The sequence below is a fragment of the Sinocyclocheilus rhinocerous genome, unplaced genomic scaffold (genome assembly GCF_001515625.1).
Source record: "Sinocyclocheilus rhinocerous isolate Xijiao unplaced genomic scaffold, SAMN03320098_v1.1 scaffold779, whole genome shotgun sequence".
Classification (NCBI taxonomy): Eukaryota; Metazoa; Chordata; class Actinopteri; order Cypriniformes; family Cyprinidae; genus Sinocyclocheilus; species Sinocyclocheilus rhinocerous.
In genome coordinates, this window is record NW_015652150.1 from 943,177 (window position 1) to 957,567 (window position 14,391).

At 37.5% G+C, this 14,391-nt stretch overlaps 1 protein-coding gene across 1 annotated transcript; it reads left to right on the forward strand.

Moving 5' to 3' along the window:
- Positions 1-5,212: 5,212 nt before the first annotated feature.
- Positions 5,213-11,582, forward strand: tp53inp1 (tumor protein p53 inducible nuclear protein 1). Its single transcript, XM_016519467.1, has 4 exons — positions 5,213-5,431; positions 7,370-7,692; positions 9,753-10,104; positions 10,862-11,582. The coding sequence occupies exons 2-4, from the start codon at positions 7,569-7,571 to the stop codon at positions 11,112-11,114; spliced, it is 729 nt and encodes a 242-aa protein (XP_016374953.1). The 5' UTR covers positions 5,213-5,431; positions 7,370-7,568; the 3' UTR covers positions 11,115-11,582.
- Positions 11,583-14,391: the final 2,809 nt, after the last annotated feature.

A 14,391-nucleotide genomic window follows, 5' to 3' on the forward strand; every position in this document is an offset into this window, starting at 1 on the left:
TTATCATTAAAATTAATTTTATGATGCACAAAAATATTTGAACGGACAACATTTTTCATGCAAAATATAATTTCTTTTTGTTGCTGTTGTTGTTATTTTGAGGGGAAATGTAGCTTGTACATCTTTTCACCCAGAAAGTGATGTCTTTAGTTACAGAGTTACAGAAATATCATTTACAAAAGGTGTGTCTGCAGTGTGATACATTTGACTGTTTATTAACTTCCACCTAGCTCACTGCCTGCTTTGCATGTGTTCTTCACTGTGAGCAACCTCTATGCTGATCGCCATGTAAGTGTAAAGCAGACAGGGACAAAGACTTCAATCCAGGTTTTTAATGTAGTTTTTGATTTCAGTCTAACCAAGCAGGCAGATGCCGCACAGGTTAGAGAGGGTACTTGTTGTCATGATGCTAATCAGAGCATCTGAGGCACCTGACACTCATTTTAAGTGAGTGATTTTGTTATGTTGTGTGTCCTTTTGTTAAACAATAGAAATTGCTATCAAAAGAACATGCATAATAAATAATAGTATCATTTTGTTTGTGTGATTAATGTGCAATTAATCTCTCTAATTCAGATCATCTGGTTGCACTCAGGTTGGCTTTTATTTTTATATTGCATATATGTTTGTGCACAAAATGTTTTTTTCCGAAAATAATTTTACAGTTCAAAATTTTCTCTTCTATACACTGGATCAGTTAATAAAATTTGGCTTTAATGAACTTATCAGGTTATGTAAAGATTGTAACTGTACTGTTTTATACTCTTCAGGCCACTAATCGAATGCACTGCTGTTTTGCCTGTTTTGAGATGGAGCAGATCATGAATTTGTCAGGTCATTGAAGGACACAATTGGTTGTCATTGTATAGACTGCAAATGAAAGGTGTGTTCTTCCAGAGAAAAGTTAAAAGCCTGTTTCTCCTGGGTGTGATCAATAGAAAAAGGGTATTCAGGAACAGATGTGTATCACAGAACATGAAGATGAGGATTTTATTGTGCTGTTAAATTTTGTTAAAAAGTGGTCGTTCCTCAAAAGTTATCTGACAGGATTTAGTCACATTTATGTCATTTCAACAAACAACATATTTGTGCTTCATCATGTTTCATTTAATTTTGTGGTCACCACAGATCACCTTTAACAACCAACAAAAAAACTAATAAAAGCAATCCGTGTGCTTTGTCATTTTTTTATTATTGTCTTGAATTTTCACTTTTTTGCACTACATGACTCAAAAATCATCTGATTGTCATATTTTGCATCTGACAAGGATGGAGGCAAATGTAAATCTAAACCGTTTTATATTGTATTCCTCTCAAGCTCTAAAAATGGCACCATCATAAGAACAGTAGAAGTACAATACTGTACACCTTATACTATAGTGTAAAGGAGGATGTGATATCATACATTATATACAATGACAAAGTATATCTTCCTCAATGTGACGTTTTAAATTTGTTCAGGTCTTTTCAGGCCTCAACTTGATGCATCATGCTGTAACTATTTTACTGCATGCTTTAAAGTGTTTGGTATGACATCAAACACTTGATCTCCCTCCACCCTAACAGTCACACATGGGCCTTAGGCGCTTTAGATGCTAAGTTTCAATCTGCCTTCTCATTTTCAACTTATATATATATTAGATGAGGATTCTAATGAGTTACAAAGTGATTACAGTGGTACAGTTGGTATCAGACCGGTTTTCTTTCAAGTGAACTCTCCTAATGAGGTCACTAGCTTAATATTTGGGACCATGTACATAAATTACATATGCATTCCAGATGTTTTGTCCTTCAGTGCAGTGCTTTCTAGTAACATTTGTGACTATGGTTGGCATTAGATCTTAAAATGGCTGTATACTAGAAATTTAGATAGAGTTGCATAACTTAAGCCACACTTAAATTATGTACATTTTATTGAGTTCAACTCAAGTTCACAGGTGTAGCTCATAACATGAACTATTTGACATGTCCAGAAAGTGCCCAAATGCTGCTTTCCTTTGTTGTGTTTATTATTATTTGAGATGTAACCAGTGTGCTTGTGATATAGTATTTCTTGAAAATAAATGTCATTTTGATGGATAATTTGATATTTAATGTGTGACAGTCTCGTATCCTCCAAATACATTTTGGAGCCATTTTAAGTTTATGCAATGTGTTTGATTTTTCAGTCTGCTTTGTTTAACCTAAGTGTCAGGTATAAACCAGGTCATTTCAGAGAGCATGTCTGTGTACTTTTTGTGATTAATCTTTTCGTCACTCTCCGCTTTTGACTTTTAGTTGCGTCAAGAAAAAGAGGCTCTGGAAATGCCACAAAGATTCTGTGACATATTAGTTTCATCATCCATGGACGCTTGTATCACATCAAAGAATGACTCACAAAAAGGTTACCACTGAGAATATATGTATGAACTAGTGCTGTGTTCAAAATATTGATACGACGATGTATCGTCACAGAGATTTGACGATACGAGTATCGATACAGCTGGCCCTGTATCGATATTGTGGCACGTGTGCAGCAGTGGACCGCGCTTAATTTGTTAAAAATTTTACAACGTTTAAAATTGAGTAGAAAAGTGCGAGGTTTCTAAAAAATAATGAATAGAGCATATATAGGCTACAACAAGGTTTAATCTGGCCGCAGAGGAACACAACTGGGTTGCCTGATATAAAGAGACGTAGGCTAATCCCCAAAACAGAGCTTTACACTTGCGCAATATGGAAATATCTGCTGAACCTGTATAAAGACCACCACAAAAACTCCCATCCATTTGTGAGATTATATGGCGTTACTATTCCTCACAGCCTTGTTTTCATTTGCTCATTTTATGTCAAATTAAATAACTTGACTATGGTTTATTGCACAACAGGCTTGGTACATGCCCTAAACATTAACAGAATTACATCAGAGTGTCAAAGTGTGGACCTCTGAACAGTGGACGGTGGATAATATGTTGTTTATATCAGGAATGCTGTGGAATCATAATGAATATAATGGACAATATGTTCTTTTATGGCTTCATAAGAATCAGTTCAGACAACATATCAGAAATCTTAAGACTAGTTAGGGTGGAATTATGTTTTGCTCAGATTTTATGATCTTTGAGCTTCTTTGAGCTTAATTTATCAAATACTAACCTTTTTTTTTTTTTATAAAAATTGCTTAGAAAAATAAATAGCATGCAAAAAGTCTCACTTCATCCATAAAGTTACTTTTCCAAATAGTCAACAAACTCTTGACTGACATTTTAATCAGTTAGTTAAATGACAGAATGTTCTGACACCACTTGAGACAAGGCCTGTCGAGGTCATGGGTTGTGGCTTATCTTTATGGTTTAACCCAGAGTGAGCAGGTGTGGCCTTGTTCTGGAGGGTAAATAAATGAAATATCCAGAAACAGAAGAAAAACATGATGACAGCACATGAGAATGCTGATTCACTCTCACGTCATCCTACGGTGGAAAATGGATGGTTAGAACATATCCAACAGGAAGATTGTCCCTCCTGTACATAAATGGGACCAGTGTTGTGGTCTGAAAAAGTGGAAGTGGACTGATTGAATAGGTGAGAAAAGGGCTGTGTCAGAGACAGAACTCCAAACCAGGAAAGAAAGTTAAATTTTTTTCCCCTTCCCAATGAAAAGGTCATCTGTCTGATTTCGAGGGAAGACAATTATGTAGTATATACAGTAATGCCATAATTTATTTAAAATATATTTAAGTATAATTAAAATCCATTAACATATTTGTTGACATATCACTTAAGACTTACTGATATACATTTATAATTAAGCTTTATTTGGAGTATTTCTTTATTGCACATTTCAAAGCCTAAAATGTGTTTTAATATCACTGGATTGTATGCTCTCTGTATAATATCAGTCTTTAAATGCAAGATATTTAAAGTGTACCTGAAGTACTTGCTATAGTTCCACTTTAGCACAAATATTAAGTATATCTTGTTAAGTTGGACCTCAGCACTACACAAAATTAGTTGTTCCAATTTAGCAGACTTTAAGTATATCAGTTTACTATACCAAAAGTACAATTGCAGGGTATTTTTTATTAAGCACACTAGGGATTATAAATATGTGTTTAATGCGTCTAGATTATATGTTATCTATATAGATTAATGTACATTAATCTGAATATATGGATGATGCAATATCATGTCTAGCTTGCTTTATTAGATCTGCTGACTCACCAGTGTAAGTCCTTTTGTTCAAAACTAGTGTCTTAGCAGGGGCAGAAAATGGGCTATAGCTGAATCTTAGAACGGGCCTCTCTTAGCAAAACAGGCTTATACAGCCATCTGAGATGTTGAGGGGGTGGAGTGCTTTGTTCCCAAAAAACTGGTGACCTACATCTATGATGGGGAGGATTTCAATGTTTTGTTCTAGACATTTTCACTCAATATAGGGCTAAAAAGTACAAACCATTTACAATTTACCCCAAAATGACCCCAGTTTTGCCTGAGCCTTATAATCATTATTGGATGCTATCTAGAATACTTTATTCTGATTGGTCAGTCGTGCCATTCTGTGGTCAAATAGATTTATACGATGAAGCTGTGTAATCATGTTCTTTTCTAATAAAAATTTAATGTATATTTTATGTCCATTTATTTATTTGGTAAGTAAATTAATGCATTTTTATGATGTTATTTCATGGTTTATGATGAACGACGACTGACTGTACATAATCCTATGCTGCTTTCTTTTAACAGTTTGTTTAGATGGATGAAAACGGTGTAAGGTACAAATTAACATAGTTAAAAGTTTTTAGAGCCATCAGAATGTTCTAACACTGCTTTGTTGAAGATAAACTTCATGAAAAAATTCCAGTAATTTCAGTTGCAATGTGAGTAGATTCTTGCAAATGATTTTATAGTTCTGTCCACAGTAAATTTGATCACTTACATGATAATGCCCTTTCAAAATCATTCTCAAAAATCAACTCAGAAGTCAGGATGACAATATGTAAGGCTTATTAAACCATTCTATTTTTAAAGCATATTTTAAAAATCTTCGTACAACCCAACAAATACTGGGTGGAGTGCTCTGCCCGGTCTTGCCTTTCCCGGGACGAGGTCACGTGCGTTGGTGACAGTCAGTCATAGTCAGGGGCGCCATTTCATTGGCTGAGAGGGTTCTGGCAAGCCCCGCCCATAGGGTGTCCTCAGCTACGTAACGACCGATCAGCTGTTAATTTTCCACAACAATAACAAAGGGAGCAGTTGAGACCTCGGAGAAGAAACGAAAAAGGAACTGACCGCGAAACTCCGAACTAAAGGGTCCAGAAACTTCTTCCGGGAAGAATTGTATTTATATATTTTTATATATCGCACGGCAAATAATCTACCTCAACCACTTGAACTGATCTGTTTTTGTTCTTGAAGTCAACCCTCTTCCTGTTTACATTACTTTTTGCCGCAGGTGAGTTAAAACCTCTTTGTTGCTGATCGACCGACATTCTGCATTAATACGTTATAGAAACGTCCAGGAGTTAAATACTACGAATGTGTTATCAAAATTTACTCAGTATAAGTTGTAAAAAGAAAAGTGAAATTTTGGTCGAACATATAAATGTAAAAAAAAAATAGAAGAAAAAATGCATTTGAATATGTCGACATTCTGCATAGCACAACCTGTCAAAGCCTGCAGGCGATTTGATAAGTTCACTATTTGTTTCTGCAATGTGAGCATGTTCGGATTTTACGAATTAAGCTTTGTTCAGCAGAGCCAGTTGAAGCGTTTGGATTCGCGGTCCGCCCGGTCGGTCGGTGTAGGGTTACACTCATCCCTCCCCCGGCCAGGCTCTGTGTGTGCGCCGCGGGTCAATCAACCATCATATATGACAAGCAAATGCAGCTTTCCTATATGTTTGCACCTGTACAATCATTCAGATTGTAATAAGCACGATGGTGCATGCTTTCTCAATGCATGGCTACGTTAATAATATTATTTTAACAGTCTAATATAGCAGTTATGTCACCTTAAGCATAAGGTTCTTGTTTTGCTGCGTTCCATGTATGTTAGCTTTGATGCTTTTTTCTATGCTTCCACATTAAATGTTCGCATTTTTATCCAATATGGACCAGCTGTTTGAACAATATCTGTGAATGAACATTGAAATATCTGCATTGCTCAGTTTAGGGCCTGCAAAATAAATAAACAAATAAAGAAAAAAAAAAAAAACTCTTCAACGCTGCAATAGGATAGTGTTACAATAGCTAAGATGGTCTGCACTGGTTTCAGAATGGTTTTGGGCAATTTTCACATAGGTCTGGTGGGGGAAACCAGCTAAACCAGCTGAAGACCATTTTGACCAGGCTTGGGCAGGTTTAAGATGGCTTTTCAGAAGGAAGTGCAGTTCCAATATGTTCTGCTTTAATAGCATTTTTCGTTTTATCATGTCATGTACATAAGTGCATCAAGGACTAAATGTGCATCAATTAACTAAATGTGCACTTTGCAAGTTTTTATTTTTTTTATGCCAGTTTGTGATTTTCTGTCTACACCACATTTACATGAGTTACGTAGACATTTTCTTTAATGATAATGATTTTTAGAACATCTCCCATGTGAAAAAAATTAAACAACAATGATATTAAATGGGCTGCAAATTGAGACTTTTGCTTAAGTGTCTTGACTGCTTTTCCTTTGAGAAATGTGTATGTAGTGAAGATCTCCTATATAATGAAAACCAAGTTGATACATAATGGAGTTCTCAGTGTATTTAATTTATGTCTCCTTAGCTTTAAAATAGTGACCTCTCAGCAATGCAGTTTTCCACTGGGCTGCCGACACAAAGGCCATCCCAGTCCTGCTTATCTCTGCTTGTCAGTCTATAATCCTCTTTTTTGGGGTTCTGAAGGGTGCTTATTATTATATGTATGTGACCTCATAATAGCCCCAACCCCCTAAACACACAAACAAAGAGTGCTGCCATGACTATATGAGCAGGTGGAAGGGAGTATGAATTGGTTGTCTTGTTTTAATGATGTAGTGAGGTGAAGAACAGCTTGTAGTCCTTCACTTCACAGCTGTCTCTCTTTGTTGTCGTAAGCAAAACAACGGAAAAGGGGACCCTCATGAGTCATAGTCCTGAAGGAGGCTGGGTGTATCTGTACAAAGATCAGTTTTCATAGGCATCAGCTTTGTGTGAAGAAGACGGGCAGTATCTGTGACAGCAGAGACACTTTAGACTGCTTTGTTTTGGCTGGTCTGTTCTCAGGAATATCCGTCTGTATTTTATGACCTGTAATTTATGGCTAATCGCAACAGAACATGACAGAACCGGGAAATGTTCTGTACTTAGTTGGTCAGTTTGTCTACATTTTCGTTAACAACATCTTCTTGATTATCCTCCAGGGCCTGTTTTTGCACAATCAACAAGAGCTATGGCTGAAATTCATCAGGTGTTCCTCGGCTGAGAAGGAGTAACTAATGCACTTCAGCACCTTTACCAAGATCTCAGTGAGCGGCTCCCGCAGCTGATGACCAAAGAGCCCGACCCTCGCCCACTCCCAGCAGGACTATCCAACCTCACGCCTCTGCCCCGGACAACACCATGTTCCAGAGGTTCACCAGCATCTTGTTTGGAGACTCCCTGGAGGAGGGCAGTGGATGTCCTGTGGATCCAGACTTCAATGAGAAGGAGGAGGACGATGAGTGGATTCTGGTCGATTATCTAGGTGAGAGATCTTTCTTGCATTTCCTGTTTTTGATTAGTGAACTGAAATATGGATCTTGTGTAAGAGCTTCTCCCTAAATGCAGAAATGAACAGGCAGTTCGTATCAAGAGAATGAGAATCAAGAGATGTAGTCTCAGCATTTCAAGTCAACATAAAATGAATATGTAACCTTTTTTATTGCATGTTTGTAACTTTATTGTGAGCATTGGTGCATATTATTCCAATTGTCCATTTCCAGTGTCTTCAGAATCTTTAATCAAAATGTACTTGCTCTTCCTCTGAATCAACTTTCTTTTTCTGCTGATGTCACTTAGGCCGTTCCATCCATGAAATAATGTTGAAGTCGGCATGAAATTTATCAAATCAATTTCCAGTTTATATAGTCAAGTTTTGCCTTTCGTTTTTCAAATAGAATATCCCATTTTACTCTCAAATGTCACATGATGGAAATAAAAGGCAATTTGCATAGACTTTAAATGCATTCAACAGAATTCTGCTTATTTTCCCCCGAAATCAGAGCAGATTGGGTATGCAAACGTCTTCTTATTCATGAGTCGACCCTAGATCACCTCAGTTGATTCTGATGGTCTGCAGGACAGTATTACAGATTCTGTGACCCCTGGCACAGACGTCATGCCCTCATTAACATGATACCTCTCATAAGCTGCCTGCCCAAATACAGGCCTTCCCATATTGTGTATGTGTGTGAATATTTCAGGTGCAAGGCAATCTGTATGGTCCAGTTCCCTTTTTTAGGATAGGGGGAGACAGACATGCTTATGGGCAACAACGCTTTTAGCCTGTCAGACAAAAGTGTCTATGGTGGGGTCTGCGATTAAAAATAGGACAGATTAAGTTACCGTTTAAACACTTAAAGCGAGTAGGCCTTGAACACGGAATGATTACAAACATCAATCGTTGCCTGAAGGCTGAGTTAGACAGGATGGGAATGGAGATTAAAAACATTTCTTTTGTTTCATATCCATATAGCTTGATGGATGGAAGTGAGTATTTTTCCATTATGGTCAGAGGATTAAAGGTTAACTGGCTTCCCAGGGACACTGAAGAGTGCTGTAAGAGGGTTTAACGCCTTCTTAACCAGCTGAGTTGAGAATATGTTTGATGTCATCTGGCAGGATGCTGCAAGGCTACAGATAAACAAGGTGTGGCTCTGTGCTAGAGAAGTTCTATGTGTGCTATAGCATCATGCTATGGGTGTGGGACTCTCTAATCACTAGTTGGTCTTGTGTTACATTTTGTGTAAATATAAGGTGTTATCACTGTAATTTCAAATTTGTAACATGAACTTCATGTGAAGGCTGTCAAGTTTCTGCAGTGTTTAGGAGTGGTGAAGGATTGTTCGATTACACTGCCCTCTAGAGGCCACTAAATGTGTAGCGTCTCAGTGGCTCTGCCCAGCTGTTTACACCATTTTTGGTTACCTGCCAGAAGCCACGAAGAGTACAAATAGAAGTGAAGTGAGGCTAAAATATTTACTGTCTCGGTTTCTGTCTAAATATATGAGTTGCTTTCGATAGAACTGGTTATACTTGAATTATATAGATGCAGATATTTCAAACGTTTCCATAATGTTCAGATGTTTTCAGTATTAACCAGTGATGAACTATGGTTTCTCAGCATTCCAAGTTTGTATGATGTTCTACTCCCTGCATATGACTTGGCTGAAATATAGTACTTCTACAATGTCAATGGGATTTTCCCCTCATTGTATTGTCTGCCAGACTCAGATTGCTTCAAAAAGTTTGAAGTCACCATGAAATAAATATTCAAATATTATTTTTTTAAGGAGTATTGTGCCCTCACCACAGTTTTTTCTTGTTCAAGAAGCCGTTTCACTCGGATAGACAAAATCTATCACAATTTCCATTTCATGCTGAGTTTTGGGTTTCATGAATAGTGTGAACAGTGCAAAACAAGTTAAACACTGACATTAAACGTAATAGACACAAGTTTGTTCAAATCCTGTGAACTGATTACTATAGGAAAACTGTAGTAACTGTAGTAACATCCTCTCTGCTCTCTGCGCTCTGCTCCTGTAGCGAAGGCCTGCTCCGGTGCATGTGGAGATGATCTGGTGGAGGTGTGCTCTGGCGATGTCGCTCCCCTGGACTGTCCCGTGCGCTGCTCCTCCTGTTCCTCTCTGGATTCGGCGGCAGACACTGACGCAGAGGACGGCAACTTCTTACATCTAGAGGCGACATGTGGGCTAGAAGAAAGCTGGTTCATCACCCCTCCGCCGTGTTTCATGGCTGGAGGCAGAGCTCCGGTCCTGCTGGAGACCAGTCCTCTGGAGAACCTACTGATCGAGCATCCCAGCATGTCTGTGTACGCCTTTCACAGCCCTCGTCAACGACCTGCCAAGGACGGCACCCATGAGCCATCCATTTTAAGGTAAAGGGCAGATTTAGAGTTTTGTATGCAAGGGGTAATGTACATCCAGCTGGTTGTTATCACAGAATAACCCTCAACAGGGTGATCAGGATGGAAGGGGGTTATTCTGCGATAGCAATCGGCCGGATGTACGTTATCCCGCTTATTACACGGTTAATTGCCACATAAGTAAATAATTAGATACAAAATATTGATTTGAGTTGAAATATTTAAACGCAAAGCTTCCGTGAAGAAAGCCGAGGGATAACATACCTCGGAATGTTGCGACTGCCCAATCAGAATCAAGTATTCCACAGCGCAGTGTAATAATTTGCGATAACAACTGGCTAGATGTACATTATCTTGCTTATTACACGGATACTTGCCACATAAGTAAATAAATGGTCATGAAATATTTTTTTGAGTTGAAATATTTTATTAGCTCAAATCTTTCACAAAGTAAAACAGTTCCTAGCAAGCTGCTTTAAGCCAAGACAAACATTTTTAGAGGTAATGTACAGTCATACAACTTATTACATGGCTTTTAACCAAATAAATAATTATGTGGAAATGAAATATTGATTTAAATTGGAACTTTTAAAAACTTACCTGTTTGTGTTATAATGCATTACAATGTACAAAACAATCATCCTTTCGAAACCACCAGACCTTGCAATGTTGCGTCTGACCAATCGGAATCAACAATGTCAGAGAGCCATGTAATGTTTTATAACAATGTGAAATATTTGAATCTCACAGATTCTGTTTGGCTTTGCAGATCTGACATTCAGCGCCGGCCCAGTCACCCTTCTGGCTGCTACACAGCCGCTCTGGTTGCTGCTCACGCCGGGTTTCTGGAGCAGACCAAGAACGGCCGCTTGGCCCAGCGCATCCGTGACAACGTGGAGCGCCAGCAGCTGTCCCGCAATGCTCTCCGTCGCCTCAACCTGCTGCGCGACGGTGGAGCCAGACAGGCTAAAGCCACCGGAGGCTATGTTCACCAGCCGGGACAGAGGCAGTACAACTACTGAGACAGTCCCCACTGCACTCCCCTGCACGCCACCCCTTCCACACTGGGAGAATTGGCCTTTCGCCAGAAGGAATGGAGTCCTTTAGAATCAATGCCATAGGTCACTTTACTTCACAGCAGTTTCCACTCGACCTGAATGTGTCTGCGTCATGTTTCCTTTATAAGCTATATCTGATAGGTTCTGTCTTATGTTATGTGTCATGAAGGTTGAATAACCAAGTGTTTTGTTATAGTGAGCATAATGTTGTAGTGCTCTGTTTGAGCATTTGTAGGCAGCTTGGCACTTTCAATGCCTTTAACTTGTCTTTGCTTTGTTTGTTTTTAAAGCCATACTAAGTTCGTTCACATCAGTGATGAAATCATCAGCAGCACTTTTCTGGTTAGGAAGGAACCTGCCTGTGATTCTGTAGATCAGTACTTTCTTGCTCTTTGATTTTTTTTTTCTCTTTAAAAAAAAAGGTAAAGTATACTGGGTTTATTATCACTAAAAGCCTTGTTTCCATAGTAGATTTCAAAATATGTAAAATGTATTTAAAAAAAAACGTCCAAAATATTTTCAAAAGAAAAAAAAAAATTGAATATATTACATATCAGTATGAAGTTGATAAGAGTGTATGTTATCTGCATAGATATGTATGTAAGCAGGTTTTCTATTTTTAGAGTGACTTTAGTGACTGATTTGATGTATGACTGTGTAGTGCTAATTTTCCAAAAGGTGAAAAATCAACAACAAAAAAAAAGACATCAAGTGTTGTAATGTTAATTTTCATGTTTGCTATAAATCTGCAGTACATGTCTCAGGGTCATCACTGTTCACCTTTGCTCTTTGCTAAAAATGCAGATTACTTGCAGACGGTAAATTGTCTCTGTACATACTGGAGAACCTCTAACTTTATCAATGTGTATGTTACCTTGTGGAAATATTTGTAATTGATGTAAATCTTTAACATAACGTGTGTCTCACACTTTGAGTGAAAGCTTGCTCCGACGAGGACTGTGAAAACAACACTTTCTCTTAATTGACTGTTAAAACCTTTGACGATGGAGTGAAACTGTTAGCATTTACATTGTTTTTTTTTAGTTTTCTCATTTGTAGTGACCTTTTTTGTTATATGCCTTTTCATGTTTTATTTGACTAGTTACACAATATATTTGCTGAGCGAAATTTTTAAAGTAGCAACGAACTTAAAATTTGTCGTAGGTTTTGTTTGTTACTCTTTATTCCTTTATCACGTGCGACCTGGTGTTGTAAATTTCCGGTGACACTGCCAAGGTAAATGTCTCCCCTAAATGAATGAAACTGAATTCAGTAACTCTGACATTCAGTCGAATGCATATTACATGCATGAGCAACTCAAGGGAAACACCTACAGCTTTTTTTTGCTTGCTGCAGTCTGTGTTGAGCAGTATATTGCATTTTCTGACATTTTTCTCTGTGGACGAAGGGAATGGAAGGGATGTAAGAGGCCCTCTTTCCCTATATCAGTAGACGCCTGATATTTGGTATTCATAACAGGGATTTCATTTTGCCTTGAATTGCATTTGGGGATCATGTGCCTTCCAGGTGAACAGTATGACAATGCATCCGTGAAGAACTTGAACTTTGTCCAAAGGGACACAAACAAATGTAATTGTACTATGCACAGAGGATTACCTTGTCTCTGTGAGCCACTTGCTCTGTCAACTTTTACACGAAATGTAGCAAATGTTTTCTGTGTTTAATGTGTAAAGAAAATTCTCTGTGGCATTGGTAAGTTTTAGATATGCTTTGGTTGAATTTTTTCCCCCCTTTTTTTTGTTTACTGGAATAATGCAGCACTTTGCCAAAAGTGTAGGGTTTTAGCATTATTTAGCATTGTTTATTTATGTTTTTCTTGAACTGATATGTTTTGGTACATGTCATACACAGACTGTTTTATATGAGTAGTATACTTTGCAAATAAATTGTTCATTTCATATGTCTCAAAACCAACTATTTATCATTATGTATACTCCCTTCTCAATAAATGTTTTAATACAAAATGAAGTTTTCGGCCTTTTCTATTAGTAAACAGAAATGTTAAAATATAATGACATAAGTCTTATAGACTAGGTAGGTGTTAGCATGTTCTGCCATCATGCATAATTTATACTGTAACTTAATCACCACACCAAATTATAATGAAAGGTTTCCACTCAGGAGCATTTCAAGAACCCATACCAACCTGTAACTCAACCCAACTAATCTCTAAAGAATCAAGCCATGATTACTGCAAGCCTATTATTCATTGTACCAGTGTGGGTATTAACCTTAATAAAGTAGTTTTCTAACTGTACCAGTTTAATCGTGCCCTCGTTGTTCTCCTTGATGCACTGGGGCTTTCTGGGGTTACATGCTGACAGGGTCAAAAATGCTCAATATATTTAAAATGCTTGGGAAAATGCTTTAGTGATTTTTGTTTTTCTGTTATCTAACATTTTATATATTTTATGATATTGATTCCTAATTCTCTAGTGCCTAGTGACCTGTAGCTTGTATAGTCCTATAGTCTCTCAGCAATGTTGAATGTTTAGCTAAAATCTAAATATACCATATTTGCTTTTTGTTATGACTTATAGATTTTTATTGTAACTGATTTAGTACTTGATGCCTCTCTCTCTCTCTCTCTCTATTAGATCAACAATGTATTTCAATTAATACTTGGGTGATACACAGTTTTATATGGCCAGGGGAACGTAATGTTATTCCATCACAAGTTAAAATGCATTTTAATAAATTCTTAATAAGAAAGTTCATTTCTCACAGTGGTAGTAGCTTTTGTACTGAGTGAATTGTTTGGAAAAGTCCTCACAGTGAGTTCCTCAGACTTCTAAGAACTTTGTTTTGTAAATGTTAATGCACAATAGAATTTGGGGGATCTTTGCATTTGGAAGTCATGTAGTACGTGAAGGAGAAGTTATTTATTTATATGTTGCGCGTAGCAATATTTTGCCTCACCCCGGATATGACGTATTTAACATACACAAAAGGGTGAGCGGAATTACTGCTTGAAGAATTCGCGCAGCTTTCACATCCCTCCAAAATGTATTCCTGTTTTTTTTTTTTATTATTATTATTCTTTCAAAAGGTTAAAGCAATACAATTTTGCTTGCTTACGTGTTTAAGTAAAGCTGTCACATTGATCTTGCATGGACAGAACTGTATTTTCCCTTGTGTTTTATTGTTTCAATTGCCGGGTGCAAAAGCGGTAAAATGTATGTTAGAGTGTTCATGTCATTTTTGTTTTTATGCTCAAATC

Excerpts from the sequence above, each read along its gene's own strand:
- tp53inp1 (XM_016519467.1), top strand. The coding sequence starts at position 7,569 with ATGTTCCAGAGGTTCACCAGCATCTTGTTTGGAGACTCCCTGGAGGAG. Across the intron at positions 7,693-9,752 it reads GATTCTGGTCGATTATCTAG|CGAAGGCCTGCTCCGGTGCA; the intron begins GTGAGAGATCTT and ends CTGCTCCTGTAG. Across the intron at positions 10,105-10,861 it reads CATGAGCCATCCATTTTAAG|ATCTGACATTCAGCGCCGGC; the intron begins GTAAAGGGCAGA and ends TTGGCTTTGCAG.